The sequence below is a fragment of the Balaenoptera physalus genome (genome assembly GCF_965194825.1).
Source record: "Balaenoptera physalus genome assembly, chromosome: X".
Classification (NCBI taxonomy): Eukaryota; Metazoa; Chordata; class Mammalia; order Artiodactyla; family Balaenopteridae; genus Balaenoptera; species Balaenoptera physalus.
In genome coordinates, this window is record NC_138903.1 from 8501209 (window position 1) to 8521395 (window position 20187).

The following is a 20187-nucleotide window of genomic DNA, read 5'->3' on the forward strand; positions in this document are numbered from 1 at the left end:
ACCATTCTTAACTCATGTGCCCTCCAGATACATTTGCTGGGCCAGGGGTTTCAACCCATGATCTGTTGCCTGGAGAATCAAATCAGAGGTTTCTTTTCTTTTAGGAGGGTCTCTGTGCTATAAACAGAATGATGATGAAGTGTTCTCATTTGTCTTAAAAAATAGCGCAAACACACCTTGACTAGTGTCCGTTCCAATTGTAGACATAGAGTCCTTTAACTATCTTTGTTAGTGCATTTGGGCCATCCTCACATGTAGGTTGAGGAAGTGAGTACCGCCCGTCTTTGGTCTTGAGTGTGACTTTATGGCCTGTGCCAGCAGGTGGGGCTGGGGCTCTGGGCGGCTCTTTCTGCCGCCGGTCTCTGATTTTCCACCTGTTGCTTGGTCGCAGGTCAGCTACTACTTTCCCTTAAAGACCTTGTGGCGGTCCTTCTTTGCGGCCCTGGTGGCAGCCTTCACGCTGCGATCCATCAATCCCTTTGGGAACAGCCGCCTCGTCCTCTTCTACGTGGAGTATCACACGCCCTGGTACATGGCCGAGCTCTTCCCCTTCATCCTGCTTGGGGTCTTCGGGGGCCTGTGGGGAACCCTCTTCATCCGCTGCAACATCGCCTGGTGCAGGAGGCGCAAAACCACCAAGCTGGGGAAGTACCCGGTGCTGGAGGTCATTGCGGTGACCGCCATCACTGCCGTCGTCGCCTACCCCAACCCCTACACGCGCCGCAGCACGAGCGAGCTCATATCCGAGCTCTTCAATGACTGCGGGGCCCTCGAGTCCTCCCAGCTCTGTGACTACATCAATGACCCCAACATGACGCGGCCCGTGGACGACATCCCCGACCGGCCGGCCGGGGTCGGCGTTTACACGGCCATGTGGCAGCTGGCCCTGGCGCTGATCTTCAAAATCGTCATTACCATATTTACCTTTGGCATGAAGGTAAGTGAAGGGGAGGGAAGGTGTCAGGGGAGGGAGGCAACCTCTGTCCTTCTGGGGATAGCACCCTAGTCCCCAGAATAAGATTGTGACGGGGGGAAAAGGGGAGGTGACCTTTACTGAATGTTCTCATGCGCAGGGCACTTGACATTCTTTTTTTTTTTTTTTTTTAATTAATTAATTTATGGCTGTGCTGGGTCTTCGTTTCTGTGCGAGGGCTTTCTCTAGTTGTGGCGAGCGGGGGCCACTCTTCATCGCGGTGCGCGGGCCTCTCACTATCGCGGCCTTTCTTGTTGCGGAGCACAGGCTCCAGACGTGCAGGCTCAGTAATTGTGGCTCACGGGCCCAGTCGCTCCGCGGCATGTGGGATCCTCCCAGACCAGGGCTCGAGCCCGTGTCCTCTGCATTGGCAGGCAGACTCTCAACCACTGCGCCACCAGGGAAGCCCTTGACATTCTTTTAATCAACAAGAAACAACGCTTTTGATAAACAGCAAGCCTATGGAATAGAGATTTATAACCGCATTTTACAAGTGAAGAAGCTAAAGCTTGGAGTATATCATTCATAAGGAGATGTGTACAGCTTGGTGAATTCTCACAAAACATACACACTTGTGTGACCAGCACCCAGGACCAGGAGCAGAACGCTGGCAACCCTCCAGAACCCCCTTGTGTTCCATGACTGTTGCTTTTTGTGGTATTCTTACGAATTAAAAAAAAAAAAAAGTCTACGGACTTCCCTGGTGGTCCAGTGGTTGAGAATCTGCCTTCCAATGCAGGCGACGCGGGTTCAATCCCTAGTGGTAACTAAGATCCCACATGCTGAGGGGCAACTAAGCCCTCCTGCCACAGACTACAGAGCCCACGCGATCTGGAGCCCCCATGCCACAACTAGAGAGAAGCCTGCGCGCAGCAACGAAAGATCCCGCATACCGCAACTAAGACCCAACACAGCCCAAAAAAATAAATAAATACAAATAAATAAATATTTTAAAAAATTCTAAGAAGCTGTGTACTTGGGTGCAGTGATCAAACACAAACCTGAATTTTTGCCTTAAGAACAAGGAAGGATGAACGTTATTAAATAGGTGACTGTCTCTGGTGCAAAGGGATTTATTTTCTTCTGGTGCCTGCTGGGAGAAGTCTGCTTTGAAGTTACAGGGGATTAAATGACGGGGGGATACGGGGTGCTCAGAAAGGAACAATTTCCTCAGGAATGTCTCACACTCTGGAAATCACACCCGAGGATCCAAACTTAACTTGAATTTGGGTAAAGATCCACTTGCATCCTCAGCTTGATGACAGCTGGGGGGCGGGGGTGGGGTAGGGGTGACATAAATGCAGCTCCCGGTCAGGATCGGCGGTCACATGCAGTCTCCACGAACAGAGTCAAGTCTGCTCTGTAGCAAATGTCTGATCACTAGAGCAATGAACATGTTTTTCACACAGCAAAATATAAAACACGCTATTACCTAGACCTTTCAGTTTCCATGGTCTATTTCTTTGCTGCATCTAGCCTGGCTTGAAAATATTCAGAATACTTTTCGGAAAATGGACTTTGTTAGGAAGACGGACCTGCTCCCCATCTCTCTCTGACAGGTGTTTGGCCACTGTACATACAAGAGGGCAGTAAGCCCGTGCCAAGGTTTTTGGAAGATGCAGGGCAGCTACACTGACGCTTTTAGCTTCTTTCTTTGACCTGTGAACAGTTGAAGGCCTTGCTTTTCCATTTTCATGCTGTGGCTTGACATTTAATTTTAAAAGCTAATCTGAATGACACGTGAGGGGAGAGAGAAAGTGGTGAGTATCTCAAGTGACAGATGTGCACTTTGAATGTTATTTGCAGTGGGGCTTATCATTCTTTAATCCACAGCAGGCAAACTAGGCCAGCTTTTGAAGGCGAGGAAATGAAAGTGTAAAATTGCATTTTCTCCAAGTCACAGTAGATACGACCAAACAGGTGAAATCTCTGGTCCCATGGTTTCCCAGCTGACCCATGTTTTGAAGCGTTGCCCCTCCTTTGAAGACCGAAGCAAAATGCAAGCTTGTCGAGGGGGCCTGACTTTCCTGGTGGTGGGGCAGCGGGAACGGGGCCCCCTTCCCTCATGCTGCTTTCCCCTGCGCTCCCCGCAGATCCCGTCCGGTCTCTTCATCCCCAGCATGGCTGTGGGGGCCATGGCAGGCAGGATGGTGGGAATTGGCGTGGAGCAACTGGCTTACCATCACCACGATTGGATCATCTTCAGGAATTGGTGCAGGCCCGGAGCAGACTGCGTCACCCCAGGGCTCTACGCCATGGTGGGAGCCGCCGCCTGCCTAGGTACCGAGTGTGTGTGTGTGTGTGTAATGTGAGTAGCAGAGGGCTTTTCTCTGCTCAGTCATCCGGGGACCCAGGCTGATGGGGTCTCCACCGTCTTGCAGCTGTACCATCTACAATAGTGGATAGTCTCTACAATAGTGGATAGTCTCTACAATTCTCCAGCTCGAGGGATTCTGGTAGAGAGCGATGCTTGCTGAGTCAGAAACCTGCAGAGCCCACGTAGGCTCCACTCACCAAAAAGCAAGGCGTGCGGTCCTGGGTGAATAGACAACTTGCTGTCCCTCATGGGAGAAGAGCCCCCCAGGCAGATGTGACTTACGGCTCCTGATGCAAGGCTGTGTTTACCGAGCCTGGCCTCTATCCTAGAGGTCCGAGCCTGGGCGCCGTGTAGGACTGTCTCCGCAGAACAGGTGCCGGGAGGGTAGAGCCTGCTTGTCAGTTTGCACAGTTCACGTCCTCTCGCGGGTGCGGGGTCGAGTCCTGCAATTTCATTCCTCCCTTTGGTTGCAGGTGGAGTTACCAGGATGACGGTGTCGTTGGTGGTCATCATGTTTGAATTGACGGGTGGTCTCGAGTACATCGTGCCCCTGATGGCGGCGGCCGTGACCAGCAAGTGGGTGGCTGATGCCTTTGGGAAGGAAGGCATCTACGAGGCCCACATCCACTTAAATGGGTACCCGTTCCTGGACGTGAAGGACGAGTTCACCCACCGCACGCTGGCCACCGACGTCATGCGGCCACGGCGGGGGGAGCCGCCGCTGTCCGTGCTCACCCAGGACAGCATGACCGTTGAGGACGTGGAGACGCTCATCAAGGAGACCGACTACAATGGCTTCCCCGTGGTCGTCTCCAGGGACTCGGAGCGCCTCATCGGGTTCGCCCAGAGGAGGGAGCTGATTCTCGCCATAAGTGAGTAAAGCAGGGAGGCTCACGCTTCACGGAGACGAACGGCACCCCTGTGCCCCGACATTCTCAAAGAGGTTCGAGAGAGTGGACGAGGGTCGGAGGGCTTCAGGCCAGGGTCTCTCACGCTTTAATGCTTATTCGTTTCACGTGGGCGTCTGGCCAGACTGCAGTCGGTCTGGGGTGGGACCCGAGACTCTGCATTTCTCCCGAGCTCCCTCTTAGTGCTGCTGCTGCTGCCCCCAGGTCACACCGTGAGGGACAGTGTCCCGTCGGAGGCATTCTTGGCTGGACACCGAGCACCACGTTTGCAAGCAGCCCCCTGGGCCCCTCCCGCCAGGAGACACGCGCTCCGCCCTTTAGGGACTTCCTGGGCGAAGCTGAGCAGGACGAGGTGGGAGAGCGCGGGCTGGCCGGGCAGGCCGGTCGCGGAGACGGACTTGCAGGCAGGCTGACCGACCCAGATGCTGAGCTCTCGGCCTCAGGCGCCTCCCTCGGCGCCGCTCAAGCCCTTCACTTCGCGACTCTATGTCCGGCGCCATCAGTTAGAGGCCCGCGTGGGTCCAGTCAGTTCCGTGGGATGCTTTTCCTCCTCGTGCGCTGACAGGATCAGCTGGGCTGAGGGGCAGGCTGCTGAGTTGGGAGAGCGGAGAGGGGATGAGGCCCAGCTGGGATGATCCCGACACGGGCGGCTCGGAGAAGCCCGGGGCTCCCGTTGGCCCAGGGATGAGCGCCTTGGAGGGGGAGCGGGAGGTAGGAGGATTCCACAGACAGAGGCCCGGGTGTGAGTCTTTGGAGGCCCGGGCAGGCAGGAGCAGGAGGCCTTAGCGGGCTCCCCCAGGGTGGTCCCTCCGGACTTCCCGATGCAGCGGGGGCAGGGAGCCGCAGAGCACATCCGCGGCGCGTGGTAAACACTGATGCCCTCCGGCTCAGCGCCCCTGCATCTCACGGTACGCCTGGGCCCATCACATGGCTCATGTGTGGCCGTGATGATTGTACTTCCAGAACATTTGTGAAGTTGGCCAGGGGGACTTTTCCAGGTACGATGGTAGAACGCCCCACCGGGAACACACCTCAGCTTATCCCTGCCCTTTGTTAACTATTTCTTAGGCTCTCGCTTTGAATTTCCAAAACCTCTTCGCGATGTTAAATAGCTTGTAAAATGTTTTTAAAGTATCTTCATCAAAGGCTTTATAAAAATAAGTTTAAATAAGCTATATAGCCTCTGATGTTAGCTTGTTGCTCAAACATATTTACCTCCCCCAAAGCAACAGTTGATTTTATATTTTAGACACGAAAGTACATTTGTGCTTTAAGTGCTCCATGATGCTTCTCTTTATTATACGTCCTGTCGCTTAACAGGTAGGTGCCTTTAGGCATGACCATTGCCTTATAAATAATGAGATTTTTTTTTAAAAAGCTGTATAGTAGGGTTGGGTTTGTTTTAAATTAATGTAATCAGCAGGCTTTAAAAATTTATTCAATCCTTAAAATCTTTTAAGCAAAGGTTGAAATTTAAACGCTCTAGTAATAAATGTCACGGAATCCATTACCTATTGTGTCGCTCCAGGCACACCTGCTAAGAGAGAGCTTACTAATTTTGCTGAAACCCATTACTGTAATCAAGTGGGAAGCAGTAATTGTCATCAGCCGGTTAGAGAAGAAATTTAAGCTTGCCAACCCAGCGCCCTCCTAGAAGCTATGTTTGGAATGTCTGAAGAGGCAACACGCGGTGTAAATAATACCTTTATGCTTTTCATCAGACCGATAAGAGTACGGAAGCTGCCATTTACATGGTTTGCGGGAAAGCAAGGAGTGTTTGGCTGTGAGCAGTGAGAAAAGCTGTTTTCCTGCTCCGTGGATGTAGAAAAGTCCTGTACTCCGGTGGAGAAATTCATGACCTGTATTTGCAGACTTAGGCGCCCTTTTGCGAATATAGAAATAGGACTTGAGCATTGAGCTAGTAACGATCCCATGCCAATTTCCCTTTCAGGGGACTCAGGAGCAGAGATTTTACATAGATCCAAGATAAGAAAAGAGTAGTAAATGAGGCAAAGATTTTTTTCTCACGTGTCATGTTTAAAAAGGTATCAGTTGCTCCCGTGAAGCTGAAAATGTCTTATTTTCAGTCTGTCTCTGGAATGCCAAACCATAGCTGTTGTCTTTGTTGGAGAGCCATTAGTCGCAGCGCCTCAGAAACGTGGCCCTTTCACCATCGCGTACTCACACGTAGGGCCATGTGTGGCCCTTGTTCAAGTTCCTGGTAAATGGGACTTTACCTCTTGGGGCTCTCTGCAAACACGAGGCTCCTTCTGTGCCCGGCAGGCTCGGGCTCTTCTAGTCTTGAGTTCCACAGTTAAGTGAGGCTGGATCCAGAGAGGACTCAGTGGGAAGCCGCGAAGATGATTAAAGGGATGGAAAGTTAGAGTCATGGGCCAGAGTTAAGGGAACTCTCATTTTCTTCGCCTGGTGGATGATTTGATGATGATTCTCCAGCATGTGGAAGAGGCCCACTTGCAGAAAGGGATCTATGTCCAGAACTGAACAACGAGATACGTGTCAGATCTGTTGGACGGGTTCTTTAGGGATAAAGAGGTTTCTTCCTGGGAGAGCTGTTTGTTAGTGATTGGGATAGGCCGTGGAGAACAGTGGTGCCATCTGCTTCCTTCTGCTGGGGATGAAAAAATACACGCAGAGGGACTTTTCCATGCCTTATAAACTATAACTTGTCAGAAAATCATCTGCTTTTTCTTCTAAATAGTCTTTACTTTTTTACCACATAACCTTTGTACTGACCACCACTATAGTTGCTTCTAATTTTCCATTTTAACCTTTCTTGTCAATTACGTCTGTTTTATGGAAGCATTTTTTTTTTTTGGAAGCATTTTTTTTAACCTTTGATGTCTGGCATCTGCCTAAGCTTTTTTAAAATTAAAAAAGATTTTTTTTATTTTGATTTTTTTTTTACTGAAGTAGAGTGGATTTACGATGTTGTGTTAATTTCTGCTGTACAGCAAAGTGATTCAGTTATGCATATAGATACATTCATTCTTTTTTATATTCTTTTCCGTTATGGTTTATGACAGGATATTGAATATAGTTCCCTGTGCTATACAGTAGGACCGTGTTGCTTATCTATGGAAGCATTTTTTTTTCTTTTTTTTTTTAAATTAATTAATTTATTTTTGGCTGTGTTGGGTCTTCGCTGCTGCGCGCGGGCTTTCTCTGGTTGCGATGAGCGGGGGCTACTCTTCGTTGCGGTGCGCTGGCTTCTCATTGCGGTGGCTTCTCTTGTTGTAGAGCATGGGCTCTAGGCACGCAGGCTCAGTAGTTGTGGCACGTGGGCTCAGTAGTTGTGGCTCACGGGCTCTAGAGCACAGGCTCAGTTGTTGTGGCACATGGGCTTAGTTGCTCCACGGCATGTGGGATCTTCCCGGACCAGGGCTTGAACCTGTGTCCCCTGCATTGGCAGGCAGATTCTTATCCACTGCGCCACCAGGGAAGTCCCTATGGAAGCATTTTTAATGAACAGGATGATAGCGTATTACCTCCCTAAAAACATGATTAGAGTTTCTCAACCTTAACTCCATTAACATTGGGGCTGGATCATTCTTTGTTGAGAGGGGCTGTCCTGTGCACTGTAGGATCAACCCTGGTCGCTACCCACTAGAGGCCAGTAGCAACCCCGTCCCCCCAGTTATGAGACCCCAAAATGTCTCTGGATATTGCCAAATGTCCCCTGAGGGTGGAGGCAGAATTACTCCCAGTTGAGAACCATTGCTCTAAAGCCATTGTAATCACTTGCTGGATATGTGATTATTTCCAGTCTTTTAAAATTTCTTGGCCTATCATAGTTTGTGGAATTCACTTTATCAACACTTTCCTCATTACCCTCCTTGCACCTGGCATTATGATCGTACTGCTGCTAACAAGTGGAATGTCAGGTTGAATGACCTTAACAGGCGCTCGTAAAAGGTACATCATTTTTCAGGAGCTGCAGCCACTGAGAGTAGTTGTGGTAGAATAGAACAGCAGACCCCCAATACTAACAACAATTTTAAAAAGTTTAGGGGCTTCCCTGGTGGCGCAGTGGTTAAGAATCTGCCTGCCAATGCAGGGGACACGGGTTCGAGCCCTGGTCCGGGAAGATCCCACATGCTGCGGAGCAGCTAAGCCCGCGTGCCACAACTACTGAGCCTGCGCTGTACAGCCCGTGCACCACAACTACTGAGCCCGTGTGCCTAGAGCCCACGCTCCACAAGAGAAGCCACCACAATGAGAAGCCCATGCAATGCAACGAAGAGCAGCCCCCGCTCACCACAACTAGAGAAAGACCACGCACAGCAACAAAGACCCAACGCAGCCAAAAATAAATAAAAAAAAGAAAAAAAAAGTTTAACTATTTGATCTTTACAACAAAAATGAAGTTTATTACATTTTTTAAAGTAAAAGTAATACTGAGAATGTTGGGGAAATCAGAAGCAAAAGAGAATTAAAAAGGTGCCCACATTTTCAACACCGTAGAAGGCTCTGGTTAATATTTAGTGCTTTTCTTGTCTTTTAGGCCTTTTACACATGTAATGTTGGGCTATCTTTTTTTTTTTTTTTCTTTTGGCTGCTTTTCTAACACGGGTTCCCATGAGTCCCTGGGGTCTGGGAGCCTATACTCTCACAGCACTGCATCAGGCCCTGGGTGAGGGCTTGGTTTACGCTTCCGTGCAGGAAATATTTCACGTAGCACCCACCATGTGCTGGTGCCGTCCCGGGAGCTGGGAGCAGAGGGCTGGCAGCAGCCACGCTCTGCCCTCTGTGAACGTACATGCTGGAGTTGGTTGCAGGCATTTTGGTGACAGGTGATTTCTTGTCCAAAGTGGGAGTAGATGGTTCCCCCAGTAGAGAGATGAGGAGAGCTTTCTTGCTGATTCTTCCATTCACCAGCTTTTGGCTGTGCGTCGTACCTCCACCCGCGAAGTTCAATCAAGGCTTTAAGATAGGTCTTTATAATAGAGCTCCAAAGTGGCCTCACAGAGAGCCCTTTGGAGAGAGCCACAGCTGCTCCTCTTGGAGTACCAAGGAGCGCTGCTCAGGTCTCCGGCTCTGACCCCAGCTGTTGCCTTCGATTCTTGTTTGGCAGTGGATAGCTCAGGGCTTTCCTTCCGAATGCCTCCTTTGTGAGATAGGCTCTGTTCTACATGACAGGCAGAGCCAAGGACACCAACGTCCAGTAGACCTACCCACTCGTTCACCCACTTGTTGGTGGATTGACGCATGTGCGCACTTGGCAGATACCTGTTCTGTGTCTGCTGTGTTCTCGGCATTGTTCAGGCACTGGGGATGCAGTGCTGAGCAAGAATTCACGGAGCTAGGTGCTGTTAGAAGCAGGGCTCTAACCCAGTCAGTAGCTTCAGAGGCAATAGAAGCTTGTTATTCATTTCAACAAGTGAATTGACAGTTGGCTAAGTTGTATTTGGTTTTATGAGGGGGCTCAGCAAATCCATGTGATCAGTTCTTGATTGGGTTTTGTGGCTTGATCCAATCCTGATGTTCAACTGGATTGTTGAAATAGATGGGATTCCTGTTACATGGGACTTTTAGAGAATCGGTCGGTCTATGAAAATGAGCGATAAGTGTGTGTTGACTGTTGCTGCCCACCTTAGCATTTCAGGACAGAACCATCTCGATTTAGGAGAGAAATGCACAGTGTGTATTGTGTGGCATCTGCGTCTGAAAACATGTTGTGCATCAGTGTCATCTGGTATTTGTGGTTGAATTGTACTCCATTGGATGTAACTCGATTGAACCTGACCCACATACTGTGCAGGCATTTGCCCAGCAGGCCCTCTGTTCCCCTTTTAAACAGCGACCCTTTTTCAAACTCAGTCTGACCCCGAATGCTGCCAGTTTTCCATTAGAGTACTCTGTTGCAGTAAATGGCTTTAGAGCCAGCAGTTAGAATTTTATTTTTCAAAGAACAATATAGGTGAATAGTAGTCTTTGAGAAGGCAAAAAAAAAAGTATTATAGAAACCAGGATCCATTTTAAGGCAAGCCTTGCTGTACATTTCCCCTAACCTTTTCCCATGAACCAAAAGGAAGATTAAAATTCCAACAGAAGGAAAATCGCCTTGGAGAAATATCTTGAGACCGATGGATTTATTTCATGTGTGACTTAAAATAGCCTAGGTTTCTAGTACCGCATAAAGCTGTATTTCTAATGAGTTCCTGTTACCCTAGTTTTCTTCAGCTTTCTTTCACGTGGGCCTGCCTACAGATAGAAATAGGCTAATTGTTACCATAACAGTTTTACTATCTTTCTTTGAGAAATCCACAAAATGGCCCATATTTAAGAGAGGCGATCCAAGGGGTTGGGGGGGAATGCAGCTTTTCTAGGGTTATTTCTTTGGTCCCAAGGGTCGTAGTTAGACTGAGCTGCGTTTCTGGGCTGTGAGCCTAGGATGGTCCTCTTGGTTTCTTGTTCCTTTCAGGATTTATAATGCCATCTGGGCCAGTTATACGTTAGTTTGTAAAAAGAAAAAACAAACAAAAACCATGTATTAAGGTCATTGGGCAGCTAAGTGAGGTTCCTTTTCACGTCAAACCTCGGCCCCTGATGAGGTGAAGGTGTGTCAGGAAAGCAAGGGTGGCAGGCCCTGGGCCAGCTGGGTGCCCTGACGTCCAGGCAGAAGCAGTGCATTTCCCTAAAGGAAGTAGCCTGGTCAGGCCCGCGTTGCAAGACTTTGGCAGTGAATGATCGGGTCACAGCAGGGGGGTCTCGCACAGCATTAGCTTGAGAGAGAGGGATGCCAATTTCACAGATGTTTGGCTGAAGCCCCAAGTTAAGAATGTGGAGTCTGCCTGCTGCGCCCCTCCTCTGTGGGATTCTAGGCTGCTGGGGGAGGGAAGTCGTGTGTTGCTGTGGGATGGGGTGGGATGGGGTGGGGGAAGGGACCCCGCAAGGGAGTCTCGTGGGGCTCACCGTCCTGCTCGCCCATTCCAGAGAACGCCAGACAGAGGCAGGAGGGCATCGTGAGCGACTCGGTCATGTACTTCACCGAGGCGCCCCCCGAGCTGCCAGCCAACAGCCCGCAGCCCCTGAAGCTGCGGCGCGTCCTGAACCTCAGCCCTTTCACCGTCACGGACCACACCCCCATGGAGACGGTGGTGGACATTTTCCGGAAGCTGGGGCTCCGCCAGTGCCTGGTGACGCGGAGCGGGTGAGCGGCGGGACCCTGGGGGGAACAAGATGAAGGGCACGCGGGCTCAGCCCTTGCGGGACTGGCGGGGACCGGGGCAGGGGGGTGGGTGGCAGTGCTCGGAAGAGATGTCAGCAGGGGAGCCCAGGAGGAGGAGTTGCCGGCGAGCGTGGGACTGCGGCTTCCAGGTGGGGCTGCTGTCTCTGCCCTGAGGTTGAAGGTTGAGTCCCGAGGGGAGGAGCCAACGGGGAGGGGCTGGGGCTCCCCCGCCCCCCCCCCCCCCCCCGCCGCGGTCCTGGCTCTGGGAGGAGGTTCAGCCTGTCCTGCTGCGACGTTGTGATGTGACAACACGTTTCTGCACATCACGGCGCTCCGCAGACACGAGCGACGAGGATCTCAGGGCTGATGAGAAAAATAGGGTCAGGCGCACAACGCTCGAACACTTAATCAGTGACAGATTAAAAAAGAGTGACAGATTAAAAAAAGAGAGATGGGAATCTCATAAAAACGGTCAGACATTTACACACATTAAATGGTTGAGAGGTATATCAAAAAGACAGTTTATTGTCCCTTCGCCTTGAGAAAGCCCCGCAGTTGGCTTGTGGAAGCGGGCATCGCGAGGGCTGCGGCCGAGTATTCCCATGCCCCTGGGTGCTCCCGGCCGCGGGCATTTTTCTCTGTCCTCCTGGAGTTTCTTGTGGATGAAATGACCCATAAGCAAACGTGAGGTTCACAGTATGCTCAAATTGCTCCCTAATACATCATTCGGTTCGAAACAACTTCACGTGTTCAAACGTTATCGCAGAGCCGAGAGGTTTGGTGGCCCATGGCATCGTCTCCGCCGCAGCAATATTGCTTTCGCTCTGTGTTATCACGAACCAGGAAACCAGCACTGCAAAGATCAAAGGTTCGTGATGATGTGAGAGGTGCAGTGCTCCGTGGGCCGTGCTTTGGGCTCAGGCGCTCTCCCTAAATTCCAGGGCCTCAGAAGCTTGGGGGGAGCGAGAGATTGGCTTGGTGGAGACATCGGTACCAGGGCGGCTTTCTTCCTGCCGCCCTAGAACTCTCGGCGGATGGGACGAGTGTCCTTCTTAGCTCTGACTGCAGCTGGGGTATGTCTTGCACATGGGGAGGGGCAGTCAATAAGGAACAAATAAATGTTTGAGGCTAGAGGTCATTTCTGCTGGTGGTTTTTAAAGGCACTCAGTGGTTCTCAAACTTGAGCAGGCGTCAGAATCCCCCAGAGGAGTAAACCTCTAGGTTAAACCCAGAGTGCCGGAACCCCCTGCAGTTACTGATCCCTCCGGCCTGGGAGGGGGCCCACCGATGAACCTGAATTTCCAGCGCTCGGCAGAAATACCACCGTGATCACCCGTGTCGTCTCAAGTGTGTAGCAGTTTCTCTTTTCCTTTAAAATAATAATCTAATGTCAGTTATCATTGGAATCTCCAGTTCTGGCAGGAAATGCTGCCCTCGACGCCCGCTCACACCTCACGGAGCCCCGTGAGGTTTTCCTGTGAAGATCTGGGTGTCGAAATTGGCTCCGAATGTTCTGTGAGAAAACAATCGCACCCTCTCTCTCGCTCTACATATTTTAAACAAACACAGATGCTGATACATTAGTGCTGGCAAGAGATCCTTGTTTGCGGGGCCTTTCATCTTCTCGGGCTTTGAGCCAGGGCAGGCACGGCTCAAGCCAGCTCACGTTTTTGATGTATTCCGTCGCCATGTGCCTTCCCTGCTCTAGGCCGAGCACTCGAGCTCGTACCCTTGACTCGCGTTGTCTGCAGGATTTCTCAGGGCCTGGGCTCCCAGGTGATCGTGAAAGCAGACCAGGAGCCAGGGAAGTCTTTGTCTCCCTAAGGCCAGAGCCTAGGAAGCCTCCAGTGGCCAAGAGTGAATCTGGGATTTTCTCCACAGAGGATCTAGAAAGAAAGAGTGAGCAGGGAAGATGGTGTCAGCTTCCACCAAGCCCTGCTAGGTGGGCCTTGGGGGCCTGGGCGGGGTGGCCTTCTCACAAGAGCCCAGCTGCTCTAATCTGAATTATGTTCATGGGCATAGATGGACTGTTTATCATTCCCCAGATTCACTTGAACTGCTACCCAAAGGGGCTGGAAGTTTAAACACTTGATTTATATCAAGTAGGACATTTCATACCACTAACAAACCCCGCTGGATTTAATGCTGCCTCCTTTTGGGAGGACGTTCAGCTTGCTTCTTTTTTGATAGTTATTGTCGCAGGCCAGGGCACAATTTATGCCAGAACCCGAGGCAGCTCCTGAATTCGTATTTCCCCAGAGCCATGATAACCAGCTTGACTTTCAGACATAGTTACCAAGCTTTAAGACGGGGCTGTCAGGACTGCATGTGCCTGACCTGTTGATATTATCTCCAGGATGACTGTAAGGAAACAAAACCCAGGCTTTATAGATACGGGAGGGGTGTCTGTGTGTGTGAACAAGTCGTCTTTTCTCAAAGCGGCATGGGTTTCATCACCATCTTACTGAGCATCTCTGCGAGGGAGAACTGGAGGAGGCTCAAAAAGCGTTTAAAAAAAACCAAAATCAAGGCGCTTGTCATCCACCGAGGAACATGACCGTCACCCAATTTGAGTGGTGTTCCCCAGGTGTTCTGGAGGGCAGTGTCCTCAGCCAGGCTTTCAAGTAGAAAAGAAATGTCCGAAAGAACAAAGGAGCCTTTAAGCTGAGGGACTGTCTGCCAGCTGGTGGCCGCCAGCCACGGAACTCCTCCCACCGCGGATGAAAAGGTGCTTCACCTTTTCACGGGCTGCCACTTCTCTGATGATCGCAGCTTTCTTAGTGGTGTATTACAGGCGTAAGCTGCTTGCCTTCTAACTATTCCTTTTTTGATTTTGAAGGGAGTTGAAGGACCGTTATGGACTGAACTGTGTCCCCCCCGCCCCATCCCCGAATTCATATGTTGAAGCTCCAGCCTCCAATATGACTGTCTTTGGAGATGGGGTCTTTAAGGAGGTAGTTAAGGTTAAATGAGGTCATAAAAGTGGGGCCCTAATCTGATAGGGCTGGTGTCCTTAAAAGAAGAGGAGACACCAGGGATGCTTGCACAGAGAAAAAGGCCGTGTGAGGACACAGCAAAAAGGTGGTGTCTGCAAGCCCAGGAGAGAGACCTCTGGAGAAACCAAACCTGCCAAGCACCTTGATCTTGGCCTTCCAGCCTCCAGAACTGGGAGAACATACATTTCTGTTGTTAAGCCACCTACCTAGTCTGTGGTGCTTTGTTACAGCAGACCAAGCTGACTCTGTCAGGACGCAGACTCGGCTTGGCAGGTTTAGTATAATAGCATCTTGTTTTATGGGGCATCTTCGATTTTACTGTATTTTTATAAATTTTAGAAATGTGTTTAAAGTGATCTATGAGCCCTGTTAAAGTCAAGTAGCTCTAAACAGCTGGAAGGAACAATTCCTGGCTCTGTCCTCCTTCACCACCCACCCCCCTTTCGGGCAACCACTTTCTTCCCCCTAAGAATTTTGTGTTCTTGAATTAATAGACTTTATTTTTCAAGCAGTTTAAGGTTTACAGCATAATTGAGCAGAAAGTACAGAGTTCCCTCTCTGGTCCTCTCTCTGTTGCCCTTACTGTCATGTCTTGCATTTGTGTGTTATATTTGTTGCTGTTGATGAGCCAGTATGGAGATGTTATTATTAACTACGATCCATTGTTTACATTAGGACTCGCTCTTGGTGGTATACATCCTGTGGGTTTGGGCAAATGTATAATGACATGTATCCACCGTTGTAGTAGCATCAGGAATAGTTTCACAGCCCTAAGAGTCCTCTGTGCTCTGCCTATTCGTCCCTCCCTCCCCTCAGCCCCTGGCAACCACCGATCCTCTTACTGTCTCCATCATTTTGGCTTTTCCAGAATGTCTTAGAGTTGGAATCACACAGCGTATAGCCTTCTCAGATGGCTACACTTTTCACTTAGTGAAGTGCATTTCAGGTTCCTCCACGCCTTATCCTGGTCTGCTGGCTCATTTCTTTTTAGAGCCGAGTAATATTCCATTGTCTGGATGGACCAGTTTGTATATTCACTCACCTACTGAAGGACATCTTGGTTGCTTTCAAGTTTTGGCAATTAGGTATGACACGTACATCTTCTAAGACTAAGGACATTCTTTTACATAACCACTGAGCCATAAGTACACAAAATTAATGGTAACTCAATATATCACTCAGTACCTAGTTCATACCAAATTTCAGTCCAGAGTTCCTTTAAGGTTCAGACATTGCATTTGGTTGTTTTGCCTCTTTCGTTTTTTATCTAGAACGGTTCCCTGCCTTTTTTGTTTGTTATTTATGACATAGATTTTTTTTTTTTTTTTTTTTTGATTCGGTTTAAGTAGTTTCGCGTTTCGGGCAGTGTTGCAATGTAGATGATGTCATGATGTCAGCTTTTCTGACTTTGTTGGTGATAAGCTCCATCACTGGGATGAGGTGGGGATGGCCAGAGCCCTCTGTAGTAAAGGGACATTTTTCTCTTTGTATGTAATCCGTGGAGGGATACTTTGAGACCATGTGAATTTTCTGTTTTCCAGCAACCATTTACCTGATGGTTTTGGAATCCATCGATAATTATTGGCTAAACTAATTATTACATTGGGGGTTGCAAAATGTTGATTTTCTAATTCTTTTGTGCTTGCTACATTTTTTCCCCATCTTTTTTTTTTTGATTATCATGTTAGTCATGGTGCTTTCTTTCAGTGTTTTGTCATCTGTATTGTCATTATTCTTTTTGTTTAGTATGCTTTTAAAGGCCCTTTTTGCTATTTTCCTCTCACCTGAAGATGTTCCTATAAGATGGAGGGGCAGAGGTAGTATCTGCTGTCTCCCCCCGTGTGATAGATGGGGAAACTAACACAAGAAATCAATCGCTTTTTCAAGGTTAAGGTCCAGTGTGGTCAGGGACAAGGAAGTGAGAATTCTGGCCGACAGTTTCACTAACCAGTGTCCCTTTCACCAGCTGTCACTGACTGGAGTGAGTACTGCTCTGGGTACCTGCGGCCCCTCTTCATGTTCACTTCCTATTCGTAAGAGATGAGTTTCATAGTTTAGCTTTAATTAAATAAATGGCAGTGTATTACAGTTGTGTTTTCGGATTTTTTTGGTATATCATCATTTTACCCAGATACAGAGTAGAAACCTGTCATCTCAATAGCCGTACAGTATTCCAGGGTGAGACTGCCATCCTTTACTTCTCTATTCTCCTCCTCTTGGGGATGATGGAGACATGGTGAGCAGCGTTTTGCAAACTAATTTGGCAATGGAACTTCTTTTCTCTGAAGAACTTGCGTACATCCCCTTCTTTCAAACCTTTCACTTTCCCCAGGGGGCATGATTTGACCCCAGCAGGTGGTTATTTAAGTATTTAATAAATCGGGAGTGAGGCGTGATCCAGGGGCACTGTTTACGTTGTCGTGTTTGTGAACGGTGCTCCCTGGAGTTGGGCAGTATACAGTATAGGTGGCCCTATACCAGGGTCCCTGGGAAGTGGCATCGTTTTTGTAAGTTGAAAGCCATGGAATTTTGGAAGAGCAGGTAATTTACATGTCAAACTTTACCCTTCCAGTAAGATAGATTTAAAGTAGAACCGACTGTTATCTTATACTTAAAATTTCTTATGCCTAAAATGCCTCACACTTGGAATTTCTGCGGTGTGGTCAAGTTTGGACAATGGCTTTTGTAAGCCCGTTTTAACTGATTATAGTCTTGAAATTTAGGGGAGCATATGAGTCATCATAGGCTTACTGCTGTAATAAACAAGCCTGCAATCTCAGTGGCCGAACACAATAAAGGTTAATTTTTCTCCCATGTCACTCACATCCAGTGTGAGTTGCAGCAGGTGTGGGCTTTGCACCACACAGCCATTCCAGGACCCAGGTCTTTGAATCTGGTGGCTCCGGATTCAGTCCTCTGTGACCTCAGCGTCCTTCACTGGCTCCTCTGTCTCGGGCTGGCAGATGAGGAGAGAGAGGAGATGTGCAGGTGACTCGGGAGGGGTATCTCTCACCTCCACCCACACGCCATTGGCCAGAGCTCACTCAGTTGGACCCACCCATCCGCAGGGGAGGCTGGGAAATGTTGTCTCTCCGTGTGCCCGGGTGGAAGGGGCGCTGGGGATTAGGGACAGGCACGAGTCAGGATTGCGAGGCTGACCCCTTTTCTCTATTTTGTTTCTTCTCCAGGAGACTTCTTGGTATCATCACGAAAAAGGATGTTCTGAGACATATGGCCCAGATGGCAAACCAGGACCCTGAATCCATCATGTTTAATTAGAAACAAGATGGCAGTTTCTTTGAGAAAAACACAACTGTGTCATTTGAAAAGAAATAAACAAATGATATGTCATCCTAATGAACGGTTGTACACTGGGGGCAGCGGAAACAAAAGCTATGTTTAAAAGGAAGGGAAGAAGAATGAAACTTAGAAAAAAATACATTGGCGAGTAGGCATTTTATAGCTTTAACCCCTTATGAGTTTCAAGCTGTGTTATGAGTTTAGTAACTGCTCTGGGGGCACGTGGGTGGGTGTAAACGATATGGTTTGTACAAGGACATGGAAGACAATTGCTGAGTCAAGAAACATTTGCCCCTTCTGTTGAAGGCTGGTGTTGGTGAAGCTTTGAGTCTGAAAGGCCAAGGGGTGTTGGCGTGTCAGCGTCCTTATTTATTGGTTCCTGAGGTTTGGCTGCTATGTTACTGAATCACACTAAAGATATTTGCACTTACTTTGTTGGAAAAGAAAAATTAAATGTGAACATAGTGAAAGCTGCAAGTATGCTAGTGGGTTCACTTGTGACCAGCCGTTGCTGGCTCCTGTTCTCAGCCTGTTATTTTGCTTATCTGTCGCTTTCTGAACCAACATTGGGTCACCTGCCATGTTGAGTATGAAGAAATCATTTCTCTATGCGAGACCAGCATCTTGGGACTGCGCGATGAACTGTCGGAGCATTTAGTGCTGCACCGTTTCCCGCCACGAAAAGGGATTCGTGCTGATTTTGAGGGTATACATGCCCATCATTGCTTTGCATCCCCATCGCATTTGCTTCATTTATTTGTTGCTGTTGCCTGTGCATTCTTAAATATTGCTCAGTCTAGCGCTTTCCAAGGGTCATGTCCTATATTCTGCCAGCTTGCCGTAGTGGCTGAATTTCCAAATAGCATATATGAGAGTCAAAACAGGCTACCCAACGTTACTACTTATTTTTCCTCTCAGATCCTATTAAATACCGCTGCTGAGAGGGTGAGGCAGACGAGTTCTCAGTGGGAACTCCTCCAGATGGACTGCAAGAGAAATGCTAAATTGATTCTAAATCTGTTCCATTCTCTTCTCTGTAGGATGCAGAGCTTTAATGTGTAAGCATGCGCTTTCATATTAGCAATCAAAGCGCAGAAGGACAGAGTAAAATTCGAGACAGGCAATTTGAGCATTGGGTGTCTTTGAACTGAACGTTATGATACATTTATTCTTTTAGTCAGGACTTCTGTCTTGCCCGTGGGAAGGAAGTTGTGTTTCTTAGGTCCACTGGATGATCTGTGTAAGACCGATCCCCCTTGCCCTTTGACTTTCGTCTTTTTTTTTTTTTTCTTGGTTTGATCCCTTGATCATTATGTAGTGTTCTTCCTTGTCTCTTGCAACATTCTTTATTTTAAAGTCTATTTTATCTGATATGAGTATAGCTACTCCAGCTTTCTTTTGATTTCCATTTGCATGGAATATGTTTTTCCATCCCCTCACTTTCAGTCTGTATGTGTCCCTAAGTCTAAAGTGGGTCTCTTGTAGACAGCATATATATGGGTCTTATTTTTGTATCCATTCAGCAAGCCTGTGTCTTTTGGTTACAGCATTTAATCCATTCACATTTAAGGTAATTATCGATATGTATGTTCCTATGACCATTTTCTTAATTGTTTTGGGTTTGTTTTTGTAGGTCCTTTTCTTCTGTTGTGTTTCCCACTTGGAGAAGTTCCTTTAGCATTTGTTGTAGAGCTGGTTTGGTGGTGCTGAATTCTCGTAGCTTTTGCTTGTCTGTAAAGCTTTTGATTTCTCCATCGAATCTAAATGAGATCCTTGCCGGGTAGAGTAATCTTGGTTGTAGGTTCTTCCCTTTCATCACTTTAAGTATATCATGCCACTCCCTTCTGGCTTGCAGAGTTTCTGCTGAGAAATCAGCTGTTAACCTTATGGGAGTTCCCTTGTATGTTATTTGTCGTTTTTCCCTTGCTGCTTTCAATAATTTTTCTTTGTCTTTAATTTTTGCCACTTTGATTACTATGTGTCTCGGCGTGTTTCTCCTTGGGTTTATCCTGTATGGGACTCTCTGCGCTTCCTGGACTTGGGTGGCTATTTCCTTTCCCATGTTAGGGAAGTTTTCGACTATAATCTCTTCAAATATCTTCTCTGGTCCTTTCTCTCTCTCTTCACCTTCTGGGACCCCTATAATGCGAATGTTGTTGCGTTTAATGTTGTCCCAGAGGTCTCTTAGGCTGTCTTCATTTCTTTTCATTCTTTTTTCTTTAGTCTGTTCCGCAGCAGTGAATTCCACCATTCTGTCTTCCAGGTCACTTATCCGTTCTTCTGCCTCAGTTATTCTGCTATTGATTCCTTCTAGTGTAGTTTTCATTTCAGTTATTGTATTGTTCCTCTCTGTTTGTTTGTTCTTTAATTCTTCTAGGTCTTTGTGAAACATTTCTTGCATCTTCTCGATCTTTGCCTCCATTCTGATTCCGAGGTCCTGGATCATCTTCACTATCATTATTCTGAATTCTTTTTCTGGAAGGTTGCCTATCTCCACTTCATTT

General features: G+C 48.2%; 1 protein-coding gene across 4 annotated transcripts in view; it reads left to right on the plus strand.

The window, feature by feature from the left end:
- Window positions 1-18153, plus strand: part of LOC309652881 (H(+)/Cl(-) exchange transporter 4) — an 81616-nt gene extending 63463 nt beyond the window's left edge. For 3 of the 4 annotated variants that reach the window (XM_082447071.1, XM_082447070.1, XM_082447072.1), the window contains exons 8-12: window positions 392-937; window positions 3067-3253; window positions 3764-4162; window positions 11153-11369; window positions 17572-18153. In XM_082447071.1, the coding sequence (XP_082303197.1) occupies window positions 392-937; window positions 3067-3253; window positions 3764-4162; window positions 11153-11369; window positions 17572-17662 (1440 nt within the window). In that variant the 3' untranslated portion in view covers window positions 17663-18153. The remainder of the gene's footprint in view (window positions 1-391; window positions 938-3066; window positions 3254-3763; window positions 4163-11152; window positions 11370-17571) is intronic. The other variant, XM_082447073.1, reaches the window with a different exon arrangement.
- Window positions 18154-20187: the final 2034 nt, after the last annotated feature.